Source organism: Lepus europaeus, chromosome 9 (genome assembly GCF_033115175.1).
Source record: "Lepus europaeus isolate LE1 chromosome 9, mLepTim1.pri, whole genome shotgun sequence".
Taxonomy (NCBI): Eukaryota; Metazoa; Chordata; class Mammalia; order Lagomorpha; family Leporidae; genus Lepus; species Lepus europaeus.
This window is the reverse complement of record NC_084835.1, coordinates 31,554,024-31,573,930: the sequence shown is the minus strand read 5'-3', so window position 1 is coordinate 31,573,930 and position 19,907 is coordinate 31,554,024. Positions and strand designations below refer to the sequence as shown.

General features: G+C 41.6%; 1 protein-coding gene across 23 annotated transcripts in view; it reads right to left on the bottom strand.

Moving 5' to 3' along the window:
- Positions 1-19,907, bottom strand: part of SLMAP (sarcolemma associated protein) — a 177,803-nt gene that overhangs the window by 91,644 nt on the left and 66,252 nt on the right. For 14 of the 23 annotated variants that reach the window (XM_062201144.1, XM_062201149.1, XM_062201148.1 and 11 more), the window contains exon 2: positions 6,078-6,225. In XM_062201144.1, coding sequence (XP_062057128.1) covers positions 6,078-6,225 — 148 coding nt within the window. Of the gene's footprint in view, positions 1-6,071; positions 6,226-19,907 lie in introns of all 23 variants that reach the window. The other 9 variants (XM_062201143.1, XM_062201129.1, XM_062201135.1 and 6 more) reach the window with 1 other exon arrangement.

Sequence of the window (19,907 nt, the reverse complement as noted above, 5' to 3'; positions counted from 1 at the left end):
GGATTCTTTCGTTATTCTACAATATATCTTACAGAAGTCCATGTAATTCTAACTTGCTATTTTTAATGACTATATGACAATTTTTAAATTATGCCACCATTTTTTTTCTTTAAGATTTATTTTATTTATTTGAAAGGCAGTGTTACACAAGGAGAGAGAGAGGGAGGGGAGGAGGGAGAGGGAGAGGGAGGAGAGAGGGAGAGGGAGAGAGAGAGAGAGAGAGAGAGAGAGACAGAGAGAGATCAACCTTCCATCCGCTGGTTTACTCCCCAAATGGCCATCTCAATGGCCAGGGCTGGGACAGATAGAAGCCAGGATCCTCGAACTCAATCAAGGTTTCCCACATGGGTGGAAGAGGAACAAGCACTTGTACCATTTCCTGCTGCTTTCCCAGGAGCACTGGTAGGAAGCTAGATCCTGAAGTAAAGCCAGGTCTCGAACCACAAGGACTCAAACTGGCACTCATATGGGATACTGGCATTGTCTCAGGTAACAGCTTAACCTGCTGCCCCACAATGCCAGCCCCCTTAATTTTCTTTTCATCCTATTAAGAATTTTTATTAGCAGTAACCTATGAATTTGGTTAAATGTCTTTTTTTTTTTAAGATTTATTTATTTATTTATTTGAAAGTCAGAGGTACACAGAGAGAGGAGAGGCAGAGAGAGAGAGAGAGAGAGAGAGGTCTTCCATCCTCTGGTTCACTCCCCAATTGGCCACAACGGCCGGAGCTGCGCCAATCCAAAGTCAGGAGCTAGGAGCTTCTTCTGGGTCTCCTGCGTGGGTGAAGGGCCCAAGCACTTGGGCCATCTTCTACTGCTTTCCCAGGCCATAGCAGAGAGCTGGATCGGAAGAGGAGCAGCCGGGACTAGAACCAGTGCCCCTATGGGATGCCGGCACTTCAGGCCAGGGCGTTAATCCACTGGGCTACAGCGCCCGCCCCTGGTTAAATGTCTTTTTAACATCTACTGGTCATATAAAATTACTGCTTGAACAGCCATATAGACTTTGTTTCTTTTCTTTCTTTATTTATTCACTTGAAAGAAGTACACAGAGAGAGAAGGAGAGGGAGAGAGATGGAGAGAGAGAGAGAGAGAGGTCCCCCATCTGCTGGTTCACTCCCCAGACGGATGCAACGGCTGGAGCTGCACCAATCCAGAGCCAGGAGCCAGGAGCCAGGAGCCTCTTTTGAGTATCCCAAACAGACACAGGGGCCCACGGGCCTGGCCCACCTTCCACTACTTTCCCAGGCCACAGCAGAGATCTGGATGAGAAGTGGAGCAGCCAGGACTCGAATCAGCACCTATACCCACTACACAGAGCTGGCCCGAGCCATATAGTCTTTCAACTTCAGTCTGTGGACCATGTTGATAGATTTTCTGATATTGAATCACCTTTGCATTCCTGGAATAAACTCCATTTTGTTGTTTATCTATCATCTTTTTAACTTGATCAAAAATTCTAATTAAAGTATTAGCAAATTATCATAATTAAATGATTTAGTTTTCCATGTTGTATCTTTATAAGATTTTGGCATTAATGATAGGCAAACTTGAAAAGATTTTGAGTTTTTCCACTTTTATCTATGCTCGGAATAATTTAAATAACAATGAATTATCTGTTTTTAAAAATAAGATCAAATTTATTGTGAATTCTTGTTTCTGGTGTCTTTTTTGTTGTTGTTTTTTGTTTTTGACAGGCAGAGTGGACAGTGAGAGAGAGAGAGACAGAGAGAAACGTCTTCCTTTTCTGTTGGTTCACCCCACAATGGCCTCTGCAGCCGGCGCGCTACGGCCGGCGCACCACACTGATCAGAAGCCAGGAGCCGGGTGCTTCTTCCTGGTCTCCCATGCGGGTGCAGGGGCCCAAGGACTTGGGCCATCCTCCACTGCACTCCCTGGCCACAGCAGAGAGCTGGCCTGGAAGAGGGGCAACCGGGACAGAATCCGGTGCCCCGACCGGGACTAGAACCCGGTGTGCCGGCGCCCCAGGCGGAGGATTACCTACTGAGCCACGGCGCCAGCTTGTTTCTGGTGTCTTTACAGTGGTAAATCTTTAATCACTTCTTAGATTCTTTTAAGGATAATGATTTAAATTTTCCACATACTGGTGTAATTTTGTTAGGAAAACATTAATATCACTTTTTTCTTTGCCATTAGTGGTCATATAATATGACTTACTGCATTAGTATATAAAATGTCCTTTCAAAAAAAAAAAAAAAAAAATGGGGCTGGCACCGTGGCTCACTTGGTTAATCATCTGCCTGCGATGCCGGCATTTCATATGGGTGCCGGATTCTAGTCCCAGCTGCTCCTCTTCTGGTCCAGCTCTCTGCTGTGGCCCAGGAGGGCACTGGAGGATGGTCCAAGTCCTTGGGCCCTGCACCCGCATGGGAGACCAGGAAGAAGCACCTGGCTCCTGGCTTCAGATCAGCGAGATGTGCCGGCCGCAGCGGCCATTGGAGGGTGAACCAACAGAAAAAGAAGACCTTTCTGTCTTTCTCTCTCTCTCACTATCCACTCTGCCTGTGAAAGAAAAAAAGAAAAAAAAAAAATCTTCAAGGGCTGGCACTGTGGCATAGCAGGTAAACTCACTGCCTGCAATGTTGGCATCCCATATGGATACCGGTTTGAGTCCCAGCTGCTCCAATTCTGATCCAGCTCTCTGCTCATGTGCCTGGGAAAGCAGCAGAAGATGGCAAAGTCCTTGGGCCTCTGTACCCACATGAGAGACCTGGAAGAAGCTCCTCCCTCCTGGCTTTGGATTGGCCCAGATGCAGCCGTTGCAGCCATTTGGGGAGTGAACCAGTAGATGGAAGACCTCTTTCTCTCTCTCTCTCTGCCTCTCTGTAACTCTGCCTTCAAATAAATAAATCTTTAAAAATAAATAAATAAAAGCAAGATTAAAAAAAAGAAGCCTTCAAAATATTTCCTTCTCTCTTCTCAGTTTAAAATTATCCATTTTATTTCTTCCTTTATCCCAGGGTTATACAGCAGTGTTGTATAATTTCAGGAATATTGTCCAAGTGGTATATTATTTAGTACAAAACAAAAGCTTAACTTAACTTGTGATACAGCTGTATCCCCAAAAAAGCCTTTGGATAACATATGTCAACTTTCTGAAGCCAATAAATACAAAAAAACTCTAAAAATTTAAATAATGAAGAATTTTTCTTAATTTCCTTAGAGTTTGCATAAAAGATGAATTTTCAAAAAAAGTTTACAAGAATCTTATATTGCTGAAATAATATTATACTAACAATAACCCTGAATATCAGAAACAACCTCTCAGCTTTCTACAGCACTTTATAAAAGAGTATCCCTCACAAATAGATGGGAAGAGTTGTAAGGAGAGCTGCATTATCTAAAGGTTACTTATGGTTTAAGCTTATTTAGAAATCTGCAAACACGGTAGGATATTAGACCCTGAGAAGTTCTACGTACCTAAGGTTAACCAAATATTTTCTAAATGTATTTGATTACCTCATACTTTTATCAATTAATACCTAATGCTTTTTAGGAAATGAAAGTCAAGAAGACAAAGTCCTTGAGGAAAAAGACAGTATAATCAAATTCATCTCTGTGGTTTGCTCAAAACTGGTGCTTCATATACTGAGCTCAATTTGATTATTGCTGAATGAGTTGGTACCACAGGAGGTATAATATGGCAACAGGCATTAAAGGAATACCCAGTACAGCTATTCCCAGTATGGATATCCATAAGTGGAGTAGTTAGCATTTTGCATCAAAATTCAATCTTTCTATTTTACAATTGTAAATGGAAATTCCTAAGACTTTGGTCCTATCCAAATTCAAATATCAAAAATGAACTTCCTGAAGATGTCAACAAAACCCAGTAAAAATACTACTACTGTTGTAGCACTAATGAAAGTATATGCACAATATGCATATGAGCACACATACCAGCAGTAAGTATCATTACATTACCATCACCACCACCATTACCTCTATTGTGCAAAATGTCAATCTGTTGACTTAATGTTATCATCAGATCACAGTATCTTCAGAGAAACAACGGAACAACTTGTTCCATTGTCTATATCAAATTAGTATAGTGGGACCACACACTTTCAGTTTCTACACATGAAGTTTTAAGATTCAATGAGGGGCCTGTGCTGTGGTGCAGTGGGCTAATCCTCCGCTTGCGGCGCCGGCATCCCGTATGGGTGCCTGTTCTAGTCCCGGCTGCTCCACTTCCAATCCAGCTCTCTGCTATGGCCTGGGATAGCAGTGGAGGATGGCCCAAGTCCTTGGGCCCCCGCACCTGCAGGGGAGACAGGGAGGAAGCACCTGGCTCCTGGCTTCGGATCGGCGCAGCTGTGGCTGTTGTGGCCATTTGTGGAGTGAACTAATGGATGAAAAACCTTTCTCTGTCTCTCCCTCTCACTGTCTGTAACTCTACTATCAAGTAAATAAATAAAAAAATCTTTAAAAAAATTTCAATGATACAATGTTACAGTCATAAAGTAGACAGTAAATTAGATAAAGCCAGGAAGCTTCAGAATTAGTAAGACCAAAATGCATTTATTTAGCTAGATAGCTTCTAGTTTCAAAAACTGAGAAAATGTGAAATTTTATTTTATACTTGTGATAAGTTCTATGAGCTGCCTCCACAACCTTTCCCTCTTCTTTCTTGTTAACAGAACTCTGATTTTGTTTGGTGCAACAATGTACACAAAACTTGAAGGGATAAATCAAAATTTAACTATGTCAATCACAAATGTGCCCAGGCTTCTTTGTAGCTGCAGGTAGCTATAGGTATTTCTGTGACCTACCCACGTGGCCAGTGAGATAAAATAAAATTGCTAGGAAGACTCTTTTAAATTTTTTTTTTTTTTTTTTTTTTTTTTTTTTTGGACAGGCAGAGTGGATAGTGAGAGAGAGAGAGAGAGACAGAGAGAAAGGTCTTCCTTTGCCATTGGTTCACCCTCCAATGGCCGCCGCGGCTGGCACGCTGCGACCGGCGCACCGCGCTGATCCGATGGCAGGAGCCAGGTGCTTCTCCTGGTCTCCCATGGGGTGCAGGGCTCAAGCACTTGGGCCATCCTCCACTGCACTCCCTGGCCACAGCAGAGAGCTGGCCTGGAAGAGGGGCAACCGGGATAGAATCCGGCGCCCCGACCAGGACTAGAACCCGGTGTGCCGGCGCCGCAAGGCGGAGGATTAGCCTAGTGAGCCGCGGCGCCGGCCTCTTTAAAAGATTTTTCTATCAACTCAAAAAGAGCCAAACAAAAAGGCACTTTGTCCTCACTTCATCTTTTATGCCTGGAACACTAGTGTGAGGGAACAATACCTGGCGCTACAACCATCACCTTTTGATCATGAGGCAATAAGTAAAAGCTCAACAAACTGATATGTTAAAGACAGTAGAAAAGAACACCCTGGAAGCCTGATTATATCACTGAGTCAAGTGAACAAATGCTGGATCTACCTGCCTCCAGACTTCTCACTAAGCCAGTCTTGTTATCCTGTGGTCAATATCCTGAGCATATATTGTCATTGCTGCCAACTGCTTAACTGACACAACAATGCCCATGTTTTCATGTGATAAATATCATAATTTACTAATTAACATTTCAGAATTTTAAAAATTTTAGGATTAGGTGTTTGTGGTACAGGGGGTTAAAACATTACTGGAGAGCCTGTGATTAGAGACCCACCTCCACTTCTGATCCAGCTTCCTGTGAATGTGCTTGGGAGGCAGATAATGGCCCAAGTACTGGGTCCCTACCATCCCTGCGGGAGACCTGGATGGAGTTCCTGGCTCCTGGGTTTTGGCCTGGCCCAGTTCCAGCAGTTGCGGACATTTGAGTAGTGAACCAGAGGATAAAAGACATCTCTTTCTTTCTTTCAAATAAATAATAAACAAAACTTTAGAAATAAATAAAATTTTTGGAAAGCAATAAAGTAGGAAACTTTCGACTTTTCATGGCACATAATGCTATACTTAAATAGCTTTTACAAGCATGTAAAAACATGTTTTATAATATTAAGTAACAGAATTTTAAAAACAAACAATTTTCAAGAGACAAATAGGAAAAATTGATCCATACCCGTACCTTTCCGTGTGTTCTCCGTCACATCTACCCCAAACTGGATAATGTCACCAGAAAGAATCTCACATGGTGGACTTTCTTCAGAGCCTCGACTCAATCTCTGGCTATTTATAAAGGTACCATTACTACTTTTAGTGTCTTGGAGATAAAACTGCAACAACAACAACAACAAATTGAAGATTAATAATAATTTCAAGCCTACTTTCAAGAGAAAGAACTTCCAAATTTGCAAATATTTCATGTGGATTTCTTCCCCCTTATCAATTCAAGTTATTTCATTTAGCTAAGGTTGTCTATCAAAATATGTGAAATTAAAATCTTAAAATTAGGTGATAAAAAATCCAGCTAGGAGGGCTGGTGCTGTGGCATATTAGGTTGGGCCTCCAGCTGTGGCACCAGCATCCCATATGGGCACCGGTTCATATCCCGGCTGCTCCTCTTCAGAGCCAGCTCTCTGCTATGGCCTGGGGAAAAAAAAAAACAAAAACAAAAACAAACCCAGGCACTGTGATATGACTTGGACCTCCTAATTGGCATCTTAAGTACCGAAACAAATGCCTAAGTGGACTTTTTAAAAAAAGATTTTATTTATTTATTTGAGAGGAAGAGTTACAGACAGACAGGGAAAGACAGAAAGAATGGTCTTCCATCGGCTGGTTCACTCCCCGAACGGCTGCAATAACCCTAAAGCCAGGAGTTAGGAGCCTCTCTTCTGGTCTCCCACATGGCACATTTGGGTCATCTTCTACTGCTTTTGCAGGCCACAACAGAGATCTGAATCAGAAGAGGAGCAGCCAGGACTAGAACTGGCACTCATATGGGATGCTGGTGTTTAGCCCACTATGTCACAGCACTGGCCCCAGTGCCTGGGTTTGATTCTTGGTTCAGGCTCCCAACTCTAGCTTCCTGCTAATCTAGACCTTGTGAAACAGCAGGTGATGGCTCCAGTAGCTGGATCCCTGCCACCTATGTGGGAGACCAGGACTGAATTCTTTTTTATTTATTTATTTATTTATTGACAGGCAGAGTGGACAGTGAGAGACAGAGAGAGACAGAGAAAGGTCTTCCTTTTCTGTTGGTTCACCCCCAATGGCTGCTGCAGCTGGCACGCTCCGGCCGGCGCACCACGCTGATCCAAAGCCAGGAGCCAGGTGCTTCTCCTAGTCTCCCATGCAGGTGCAGGGACCAAGGACTTGAGCCATCCTCCACTGCACTCCCAGGCCACAGTAGAGAGCTGGACTGGAAGAAGAGCAACCAGGACAGAATCCGGCGCCCCGACTGGGACTAGAACCCAGTATGCCGGCGCTGCAGGAGGAGGATTAGCCAAGTGAGCCGCGGCGCCAGCCTTAGGACTGAATTCTAAGCTCCCTGCTTTGGGCTGATCCAGCCCCAGCTACTGTGGGCATTTCGGGAAGTGAAACAGCAATAGGGGCTCTGCCTTTGTCTGTTTCTCTGCCTCTCAAAATAAAAGAAAAATTAAGAACTCCTTAAAAAGATAAAATCCAGTCAGACAAAATGGTACAACTGCTTTGGAAAAAAGTTCGTTAGGTCCTCAAACTATTAAAACATAAGGTTATTATATGACCCAGGAATTCCACTTCTAGGTATATATCCAAGAAAATGGAAAACCTATATACTCTCCAAAACTCATAAACAAATGTTTACAGCAATGTTATTCACAATAGCCGAAAAGTAAAAACAACTCAAATGTCCACAAGCTGATGAATGGATGAACAAATGTGGTGTAACCACACAATGGATTAGTATTTGGCAATAAAAAGGAATGAAGTAATCATATATACCAGAAGATGGGCATGTCTTTAAAATATTACACTAAGTAAAAGCAACCAATCACACACAAACACAAAAATATGATTTCATCTATATGAAACATCCAGAATAGGCAAGTCCACAAAAACAAAAGCATATTAGTGATTTTAATGGGATAAGGTATGGGGAATAGATACTAATGGGTACAAAGCTTCTTTTAAGGGTGATGAAAATAATTTAAAATTAGTAGTGATGATAGCACAACTCTGTGAATATACCAAGAACCACTGTGTTGTACACTTTAAAACAATTTTAGGGGCGGACACTGTGGCACAGCAGGTTAAGACACTGCTTGTAGTGCCAGCATCCTATATGTACATCAGTTCAAGTCCCAGCTCTTCCACTTCCAACCCAGCTCCCTACTAATGTGCCTGGAAAAGCAGCAAAGGACGGTCCAAATTCCTGAGCCCCTGCGCTCACATGGGAAGACCCAGAGAAGCTCCTGGCTTCGACCTGGCCCAGTCCCAGCCACTGTGGCCATTTGAAGAGTGAACTAGTGGATGGAAGTGCTCTCTGTCTCTCACTTACCCTCTCTCTCTGTAAATCTGACTTTCAAATAAACAAAGCTTTTAAAAATAAGAGTTTTGTAGTATATTAATTCTATCTTAAATAAAGCTATTATTTTTTTTAAAAAGCCAGCTAGACAAAATTCTATCTTTCCATCTCACTTTGACTTTGTAACTTTATTTCCAGAATGTTTTATTAAATTAAAGGAAACTATCTCTATTGCCCAGTCAAGGGCAAATGGCTTTTAATAATATCAATAATTAATATCTATAAATTAGCTAACACAATTTACAATCAGAACTGACACATCTTCAATAAATTCTTTGTGATCAAGCAGATTTGAGACATTAGAAACTAAAATACTGAAGAATGTACTACATCTTGGCTGCCTCCCAACCTTTCACAACTTATCTTCTTCCTTTAAAAGGGAAAGGATAGCAGGAGGCAAAGGAACCTCCTTAACATTTAACAGTCTTAAAGGAAATCGGGAATAACCAGGATAACACAATTGACTTGCTAGGAAGAAAACAACCAATAGAAAAAAGTACTAATTTACTTATTTCATTTTTCCATACTTTCCAGGCCTACTTATTCCAGTAGCATGTCACAGTGAACATGTTTTGACTGCAAAGAAGACATCTAACGTACACTAAAATATACTTTATGCCATCAGGCCCTCACAACCTTAACAGTAAAGCTATGATATGGGTATCATTACTTTCAATTAAACATGAGAAAAGTAAGGCGAGGCATGTTAAATAGCTTTCCAAAGGTAGCAGAGCAAGGATTCAAATCGAATTAAAAGGGCCATTTTCCCCCATTACTTCACTCTGACCTTTATGTTTCATTTACTTTCACTCTTCCCACAAGCTCTTCCAAATGAAACACAACAAGAGACTATGCAATTTGTAGAAAATGTGAAAATGACATTTCATTTCACTAATTCCTAGGTGACAATTTAAAGGTCACCAAGCCGTCTATAAATGACTTATGCTTTACTTATGTACAAAACAGACCAACTGTTACTTTGGTTAGCAGTTTGTACATTTAATTACAGATCATAAAGAAGATTGTGTTGATAATTTTTCAAGTCAATTTAAAATTCACAGGCCTTAATATTTCATAGCAGAGAAATAAGAACAGGCAATATTTTAAATTAAAAGCAATAGTCTTATTTTTTAAATAAACATTCTTGGAAAATGTGCAATATTTAGATTCTGATATGGTTATTTTCAGTATGTGTGTCTGCAAGCCATAGAAGATTATACTAGATTCACAGTGGTTTCCAAACTCTAAATGATCCATTAGGGGTGATTAAGTCAATTTAAGTGGATTGCAACTAGCATTTTCTTTTTTTAAACACGACAAAAAACAGAATAAAATAAAAATACATGAAATAAGGTCCAGTACTGGCTAGCAAAGCTTTTGGCTTCCAAATACTTTAGAATAAAATCCAAAAATTTTTACTTACCACTGCAACCTACAGAGCCTAATACGATCTGGCTCCCGGTTCCCTCTCTGAACTCAATCATTTCCACTTTTTCCACCATCATCCCTCCCAGTCACACTCACCTTCACTCATGCCTGTGACCTCTGCACTTGTGTATATAGCTAGATTGCATTGCATTCAGTTCCCTGTGGAAATATTTTCACTGATATGATTTAACCTTTGGTCTTTGGCTGTTTTGAAAGATTGATATTACAAAAAATGGCTTTACACTGTGGTAAAATAGTCAGCCATTAGTCAGCCTATATTGCCCAGAAGCTATTCTACTTACTGATAGGTTAGGTGCCTAAAGTTATAAATATGTCAACTTGTTTGCAAGGAGCTGGAAAGATACTATGCTTACGGTTGCTGTATGAAATTCCAGTAAGTAGGTACGTTAGTTGATTCTGTCACTTTCAAACCTTGTCAGATCTCTTCTTCCCCCTTAAAAGAAGCCCATGATAACCACACTAAGAATCTGTTGAAAGCCTTAAGTATGTTGCTTTCCCAATAGCCTACAGAATACCCTAGCAGTTCCCGTGTTTGCACTAACCACTAGACATTCACTATGATGTTGGGCAGGTGTACAAGGAGCCCTGCATTTATAAAAGCCTCTCTGGCTTGTGCCAAAGTTTAACAGCAGCATGTTCACTGTTGTCAAGCTTTAATTGCTCAATCAACTCCTTGTTCTTCCCTGAATAAACTTTAAACTACCAAAACCAAGGCACTAATGGTGAACCTTAAATTGAAAGGTTTGTCCCTATCCTATTACTTACTTTTCCTTGATTAATTTCAATGACAAAGGGACAGCACTGAAGAGGTGGCACAGTTTATTCTCTGGCTTTCAAAAAGTGCCTGCTATAGATTAAGCATGCACGTGTTTAACAAGCACTTTGCACAACTTTCAACTTTGCTACAGTCTGCAAATACTTTCTTTTTCTTTTCCATTGCCAGGATAAACTGCTCCTTCCTAATCTTGACTACACTGATAGGCTTTGCAATCTCCAAACACCAAAATGTGAACAACATGTGAGGTAAAGCTTGAGAACAAAGCACAACATAGTAAACTTGCCATATGTCAGAGGCTACAAATTATCCATATAGGGGAGATTTTAAACTGTAAACACAGGCTAGATTCTGAGTAATCGTCACGTGACACAGCATAGATTTCTTTAAATTTTATTTATCTATTTATTTGTTTATTTATTTATTTATTTTTACTGCCTAAATCACCATACAAAATCAGAATGACTAAGGCAACAAAACCAAAATCCCATGGACAACATTCACAATAAAAGTGGGAGACATGTTATCCATACACGCCTCAAATTATGAGTGGGAAAAACCACCAACAGCCGCAAGACCTGCGTAGAATCAGCATCTGTGTGGAAGTATACATAGAGAAGCAGTGGGGCATTTTAAGGACTTGAGGAGAACATTAAAATAACTGCTAGGTATTCACTGAATAGTACAGAGACCAGTTTGAGATGGAAAGCTCAAAATGGGAAATGTTCAGTTCAATCCAATCACAAGTAGTGCAAGGGATCTTGTGAAAAAGGCTCAGTCTGTGCCATATAAAATCTTAAAATCCAACCTACAAATGAAAACTATCTTGCAGGACTGCGCTCCATACTGAGGGAAAAGCTGCTGGGAGTAGAATCAAAATTAAGCACACACAAATGACAACAGACAAGCAAGACAAGGTCCAGATAAAAGTGGAGACGCATAAGGAATTATAATTTTAAACATTTTACACAAAAAAACAGAAGAGGGAGCTCTGAGAATTAGAAAAGTTATCCTGAAACATGACCTGCTTTCAGAGTTGAGGAAAAGCTAATTCCACATAAAAGTAAGCAACAGAAAAGTATCAAGGTCACATCCCATAGTTATTTTTTTAAAGAGAGAATAAGGAGTAAAATAACATTTTTACAGATAATCAAAGACAGACCTTGAGAACAGATCAAAACTATAAGCTTCTATTTCAAATCAAGCTAAAAGACATTAGGAAAATAATTCAAAACATGAAAGAGCAATATAAATCAGAACTACAGAACTCCAGAAAAGATGAGAAAACTCAGAAAAAAATTAGAAATAAGAGGAGAAATTCATTTCAGAAATGAATACAACCTAGAAGGAACACAACAGTGATTAAATATAACAAACAATACCTTCAAAGAAACAAAAGATAAAAATGGGGAATTTTTTTTTTTTAAAGCTCTCATGTAGCGGCAGGAGCCCAACCACTTGGGTCATCTTCCACTGCTTTCCCAGGCACATCAGCAGGCAGCTAGCAGAACTGGAAATGGAGCAGCTGGAACTTCAACCTGGCGACACAGGCAGAGGCTTAATCTGCTATGCCACAAGGCCAGCCCCATAATGAATAAATTTTTAAAAATTAGGAAAAAATGGGGAGGGTGTGGAGGAAAGATGTTTGGCATAGCAGTTAATACACTGATGGGGGCTGGCACTGTGGCGTAGCAGGTAAAGCTGATACCTGCAGTGCCGGCATCCCATATAGGTGCCGGTTCAAGTCCTGGCTGCTCCACTTCTGATCCAGCTCTCTGCTATGGCCTGGGAGAGCAGTGGAAAATGGCCCAAGCATCTGCGTGAGACCTGGAAAAAGCTCCTGGCTTCAGATTGGCGCAGCTCCAATCATTGCAGCCAATTGGGGAGTGAACCAGTGGATGGAAGACCTCTCTCTCTCTCTCTCTCTCTCTGCCTCTCCTTCTTTCTTTGTATAACTCGTTCAAGTACACAAATAAATCTTTAATAAATAAATAAAAAAGACACTGCCTGGAACACCTATATGACATATCAGAATATCTGGGTTTAAGCCCTGACTCTTAGTCTGATTCCAACTTCTTGTTTGCTGAGTACCCTGGGAGGCAGTGAATGACAGTGCAAATACTTTGGTCCTTGCCACCTATATAAGACCTGGATGGAGTTCTACGCTTCTGTCTTTACCTGGTTGAGCCCGAGCTGTTACAGGCATTAATGGACTAAAGCAGCAGATGGAAGATTTCTCTGTCTCTGTGCCTTTCAAATAAAATCAAAACCACGCTGGCGCCGCGGCTCACTAGGCTAATCCTCCGCCTTGCGGCGCCGGCACACCGGGTTCTAGTCCCGGTGGGGTTGCCGGATTCTGTCCCTTTTCCAGGCCAGCTCTCTGCTGTGGCCCGGGAAGGCAGTGGAGGATGGCCCAAGTGCTTGGGCCCTGCACCCCATGGGAGACCAGGAGAAGCTCCTGGCTCCTGCCATCGGATCAGCACGGTGCACCGGCCGCAGCGCGCCAGCCGCAGCGGCCACTGGAGGGTGAACCAACGGCAAAGGAAGACCTTTCTCTCTCTCTCTCTCACACTATCCACTCTGCCTTTAAAAAAAAAAAAATCAAAACCACAAAAATAAAGAAGAGAAAAGAGATTAAGAAAAAGGAATAGCAAAAAAACTGGGCCTGCGCCGCGGCTCACTAGGCTAATCCTCCACCTGCGGCGCTGGCACCTTGCTTCTAGTCCCAGTCGGGGCGCGGCGCCGGATTCTGTCCCGGGAAGGCAGCAGAGGATGGCCCAAGTGCTTGGGTCCTGCACCTGCATGGCTGACCAGGAGGAAGCACCTGGCTCCTGGCTTCAGATCCACGCAGGGCGCCAGCTGCAACGCGCCAGCCGTAGCAGCCACTTGAGGGGTGAACCAACAGAAAAAGGAAGACCCTTCTCTCTGTCTCTCTCTCTCTCTCATTGTCTAATTCTGTAAAAGAAAAAAAGAAAGCAAGCAAGCAAGAAAGAAAGAAAGAAAGAAAGAAAGAAAAGAAAACCAAAGCCAGGGCCTGGAACTCCACCTCAGTCTCCTATGTGAGTGCCAGGGGTTCAAGTACTTGAACCATTATCTGCTACCTCCCAGCATGCATTAGCAGCAAGCAGGATCACAAGTGGAGGAGCTGGGACATGAACCGGTACTCTGACATGGTGCAGGTGTCCCAAGTGGCAGCTTAACCCACTGTACCACAATGCCTGTCCCTCATCTTTGTTTTGTCTAATTCAGAACTCAGTGAGCCTGAAAAGTGGCTGGCATTGCATGAAAAGTGGAATTTACCCTGGGTGGCTCAGCTTAAGAAAGTCAATCAATACACTACACCACTTTAGTAGAAAGAAGGAGTAAACCCTCACATTCACCTCAGTTGATGCAGAAAAAGCATTTGACAAAATGCAACATCCTTTCATGATAAAACTTAATAAACTAGGATTTTATCTCAACATGATAAAGGGCATTTATGAAAACCCATACCTTACATAACACTTAGTGGAGGAAGACTGAAAGCTGCCAAAGATCAGGAATAAGACAGGATATCACTTTCTTTCTTTCTTTTTTTTTTTTTTTAAATTTTTGACAGGCAGAGTGGACAGTAAGAGAGAGAGAGAGACAGAGAGAAAGGTCTTCCTTTGCCGTTGGGTCACCCTCCAATGGCCGCCATGGCCGGCGCATTGCGCTGATCTGAAGGCAGGAGCCAGGTGCAGCCATGGGGTGCAGGGCCCAAGGACTTGGGCCATCCTCCACTGCACTCCCTGGCCATAGCAGAGAGCTGGCCTGGAAGAGGGGCAACCGGGACAGAATCTGGCTCCCTGACCGGGACTAGAACCTGGTGTGCTGGCGCCGCTAGGCGGAGGATTAGCCTGTTGAGCCACGGCCCAGGATATCACTTTCACCATTCAACATTGTACTGGAAGTTCCAACCACAGGCAAGACATCCAAATTGGAAAGGAAGAAGCAAACTATGTCTATTCACAGATGACATAAAGGAAATCCCATAGAACCCCCAAGAAGGCTTTGAAGCCAGTTAGTTCAGCAAAATTATAGCTTAGCTTACAACATCAACATGTACAAAATACAGTTACGGTTATGGAGCAGGTATAGTACAGTGAGTAAAGCTGCCACTTGGGATGCAGCATCCCACACTGGATTGCTACTTCGAGTCTCAGTTACTCCACTTCTGATGTAGCTTCCTGATAAAGCACCTGGGAAGCAGCAGATAATAGTTAAGTACATGAGTTCCTGCTACCACATGGGAGACCCAAATGCAGTTTCTGGTTCCTGGCTTAGGCCCGGCCCAGCCCTAGCTGTTTTAGTCATTTTCAGAGTGAACCAGGGGATAGAATATCTCTTTGCGTCTCTGCCTTCCAAAAAATTAAACTTTTTTAAAAAAGATTTATTTTTATTTATTTGAAAGACAGAGATAGAGGGAGGTCTTCCATTCACTGAGTCACTCCTCAAATTGCCCCAACAGCCAGACCTGAACCAATCCGAAGCCAGGAGCCAGGAGCTTCTTCCAGGTCTTCTATGTGGGTGCACAGGCCCAAGGACTTGGGCCATCCTCTGCTGCTTTCCCAGGCACATTAGCAGGGAGCTGGATTGAAAGTGGAGAAGCCAGGACTCAAACTGGCACCCAAATGGGATGCTGGCACTACAGCCAGGGCTTTAACCCACTGCATCACAGAGCTGGCTCCATCTTCTTCTTTTTTTAGTGCAGTTGCATGTCTATACACCAGCAATGAACAAAATGAACAATCCCAAACAAAAATTAAGAAAGTAAATCCATTTATAATGACACCTAAAGAAATAAAATACATACAAATAAATTTTGTAGGTGAAACATTTGCATATTAAAACTATAAAATACTACTAAGAAATTAAAGAAAACTAAAACAAAGACATGATATGTTCATGGATTAGAAGACTTAATATTATTGTCAATTTACCCTAGAAAATCTATGAACTCAACAAGTTGGAGAAGCTGATCATCAAATTTATGTGGATTTATAGGGACTCTTGAATACGTCAAACAACCTTGAAAAAGAAGAACAAAGTTGAAGGATGCATATTTCCTGAATCCACAAGTTAGTATAGAGCTATAGTAATCTAAACAGAGGTAGTAGCATAAAGATAGACATGCCAGCAGAAGAGAACTAAGAGTTCAGAAATAAACCTGTACAGCAATACGGCCAAGTGAATTCAATAGGAAAAAACAGTCTCCTCAACAAACAGTGCTGGGACAACTGGATAGTCACAGACCTATAACTCACACCATTAACAAAAATTAACTCAAAATGAAATCAAAGATCTAAAATAAAAGCTATACATGAAATTCTTTTCAGTTATTATTTCTTCAACTATTTCTTTCTGTCCCTTTCTCTCTTATTCTTCTGGGATTACCATAATGCATACATGGATAACCTTGATGGTGTCTAATATGCCCTTTAAGTTCTGTTCATTTTTCTTCATATTTTTTCTTTTTGCTCCTCTGACAGAGTAATTTCAATGACCTTATCTTCAGGTTTATTGACTCTTTTTTCTTTCTGCTGAAATAAGTCGCTGAAGCCTGCACTGAATTATTATTTCAGCTATTACACTTTGCATGATTTCTATTTCTATATTGATATTCCACACTTGTTCACACAATTTTCTCCTGATTTCCTTTAGTTCTTTATCCATGGCTTCCTTCAACTCTTTGTATATGTTTGGGACAGTTAATTTAAAGTCTTTTTCTTCTAAGTCCCATGTCTGAGTTTCCCAAGGGGAGCGTCTATAAATTTTTTTGTTTCAGTGAGTGAGTTTAGTTTTTTTGCTTCTTTGTATGCTTTCAATTTTTTGTTGAGAACTGTACATTCTGAATATTACAATGAAGTAATTCTGGAAATCAGGCTCTCATCTCCCCAGCTAACGCTATTGTTAGTTGATCAAGAAGGCACTCATCCATTAGTATAATGAGTTTTCCAAACTATTTTCTGCAAGGACTATACCTATATTCCTTGTTGTATGTGGTAAATCAAATCTTTGTTCTTTTATCTCCATAATTATCCAGTGACCTAACAGAGATTTTCTTAAATGCCTGGACCCAATAACAAAAGGCAGAAGAGGGGTAACTCCTCCTCTTTAAATTCCCTTGGCTAACAGGTGGGACACTTTTGCCTGTATAGTGGGGGTGGGAGGGCTTTGAAAAACGGCCAGTCTTTGTACTACCCCTCAACAATCAAAACATTAATTGCAACAAACAACTCCAATTTTCAAAGTTCCTAGTGCCCACCCTGGGACCAGCAAATTACACAGCAACAGTCCTCATCCCAGTGGCTGCCGCAAAACTGGAGAATGGGAGATGGTATCCAGTTAGCAACACAACAAAATGTTAAAATTCTCCCAAATCTTCCAAGCCTCTTTCTTCCTACTCTCCCATTTTCTGCAATGTCACTCTCATTAGGAATAGTTCAACTGGGGCCAGTACTGTGGCACCGCAGGTTAACACCCTAGCCTGAAGTGCCGGCATCCCATATGGGTGCTGGTTCTAGTCTCGGCTGCTCCTCTTCCAATCCAGCTCTGTGCTATGTCCTGGGAAAGCAGTAGAAGATGGTCCAAGTCTTTGGGCCCCCGTACCCATGTGGGAGACCCAAGAGAAACTCCTGGCTCCTGGCTTTGGATCGGCACAGCTCTGGCCGTTGCGGCCAATTGGGGAGTGAACCAGCTGATGGAAGATCTCTCTCTCTCTCTGCCTCTCTTCTCTCTGTGTAACTCTTGCAAATAAATAAATAAATAAATAAATAAATCTTTAAAAAAAAAAAAAAGAAAAGGAATAGTTCAATCTACAAATTTTTATTTTGGCCAAACCAAATAAGTACCTAATCTATAATAACACTAGCATTTACTGGCTGCTTGCTATGTGCAGGTCCTTGACATGCATTATTTCTGATCCTCCCAAGTAGATACTACCATCCACATTATAGACTGAGATAATGAAGCTCATACATATTAATTAAGCACACTGCCAGGGTCTCAGAGTTACTGCAGATCTGACATAATTCCTACAAATCCTCCACCCTGCCTTCCTCCCTAACTTAGACTAAATACTCTCTGGTACTTGACTTCAAACTTTTATGAAATTTCATTTTGTTTATGAAGTTTTCCTAAAGCAATTAAAATACTCTGAGCAGGAGCCAACACCGTGGTGTAGCAGGTTAAGCCTTGGCCTGAAGCGCCAGGATCCCATATGGGTACTGGTTCAAGTCCCAGTTGCTCCACTTCCAATCCAGCTCATTGCTAAGGTGCATGGGAAAACAGCAGAGTATGGCCCAAGTGCTTGGGCCCTGGACCCACATGGGAGATGGGGATGAAATTCCTGGCTCCTAGTTTCAGCCTGACTTATTAGCCCTAGATGTTTTGGCCATTTGGGGAATGAACCAACCACCCTAAGATCGATCTCTCTATCGATCTCTCTCTCTCTCTAATTCTGACTTTGATAAAAATAAATAAATCTTTTTTTAATGATTTATTTATTTGTAAGTCAGTTACAGAGAGACAGATCTTCCATTCACTGGTTCTCTCCACAGACAGTGCAATGGCCAGGACTAGGCGAGGCCAAAGCCAGGAGACAGGAGCTTCTCCCGGGTCTCCCATATGGGTAGCAAGGGCCCAAGCACTTGGGCTATCCTCCACTGCTTTTCCCAGGCCATTAGCAGGGTGCTGAATGAGAAGTGGAGCAGCCTGGACACAAATCAGTGCCCATACGGGATGCCTGTATTGCAGGCGGCACCTTTACCCACAAAGCCACAACGCTGGCTGCTGAGCAATTTCAATTCTAACTCTACCATTAGGGTAAATCATTCAGTCTAGTATTTAGTTGGCACCCATCTCGGAGAGAGACTGCATGTTCATAAAATCATATGCACAGAAACCCTAAATGAATAAATTAAGATATGATGAAAGTACCAAAATCCTGAGAGGCTGGACAGAATATAGTTAGGCATGATCAGTTGTTAAGGAAGCACTTATGAGTGAGTATCGTAATTGGAATGAAAAGGCAAGAAGAAGAGAACAGGTACTACAGTACATTTACACATAGTTAAGGCCCAGTCCCAGAGGATAACAAAAACAAAAAAATGCAGAAATGAAAGACAATGGTCCCCTCCCTTGACTTCTCCTCTCCTGTTCGCTCTCTCTTCTCTCCTCGCTCTCTCTTGCCCACTCTCACTCTCTCTGTGCTCTCTGCTCCTCTTCTCTCTCTCTCTCCCCCCTCTCTCCTCTCCTCTTGCACTCTTTCTCTTTCCCTCTTCGACCCTTCCCTCCGGTCTGCTGGGTTTTCCCCAATAAACTCTTTCCCTTAAAAAGAAAAAAAAGAAAAGAAAAAAGATAGACAATGGTCCCATAAAAAGAGGACCTTGGAAAATACTAAGGAATTAAGATTTCTTAAGACAGAAGGCTTTGATGACAGAAGGATTTGATGAAAAAAAATTGTTTTCGCAAGATTATTCTAATAGCTCAAATGATCTAGCAGCTGTGTGTAGGATGAACTAGAGTAGGAGTCACTAGAAATAGAGAGACCTATGACTTCTTCACTTTCGCCATCAAGAATTTAGTTGTTTCTTAAAGTACACAAACTTAATTTTAATATGGATGGTCAATATAAATTTATTTATATATAACCTTCACACCTTCCTATCTAGAAAAGCACGACATGTTTCAGAGGCTGGAATTTTTAAATCGTACCACTGAAAAGGGAAATACAAAGTTTGATTCAAATGCTGTAAGAAAATACATTAAAATGTGGTGAAATGTTTTCACCAAAATGAAATCTCACACATAAACTGAAATGAAATTTACAAACCTATCACTTAAAGGTCTTACAAATATTATGCATTTGCTAGAATTTTTTCCATCTACCAAGTGACAGTCCAGACATATTCATTGTACAGTCTTTCTTGTTGGCCAGTTCACAAGAGAAAAAAAAGAAAAACTACCTGTATCTCTCTACATAGGCAAAGAGATACGCAGGACAGACACAGAGAAGGTTGAAAAGAAAAACAAAATTTAAAATGTAATCAGGGGTGGATGTTTGGTGCAGCAGTTAAGATGCCCCTTGGAAAATCTCTTTGTCACTCTGGCTTTCAAATAAAATGAAAATAAATTTCTAAAAAACTAAAAGACTGGGGCCGGCACTGTGGCACAGTGGGTAAAGCCACTGCCTGAAGTGCTGG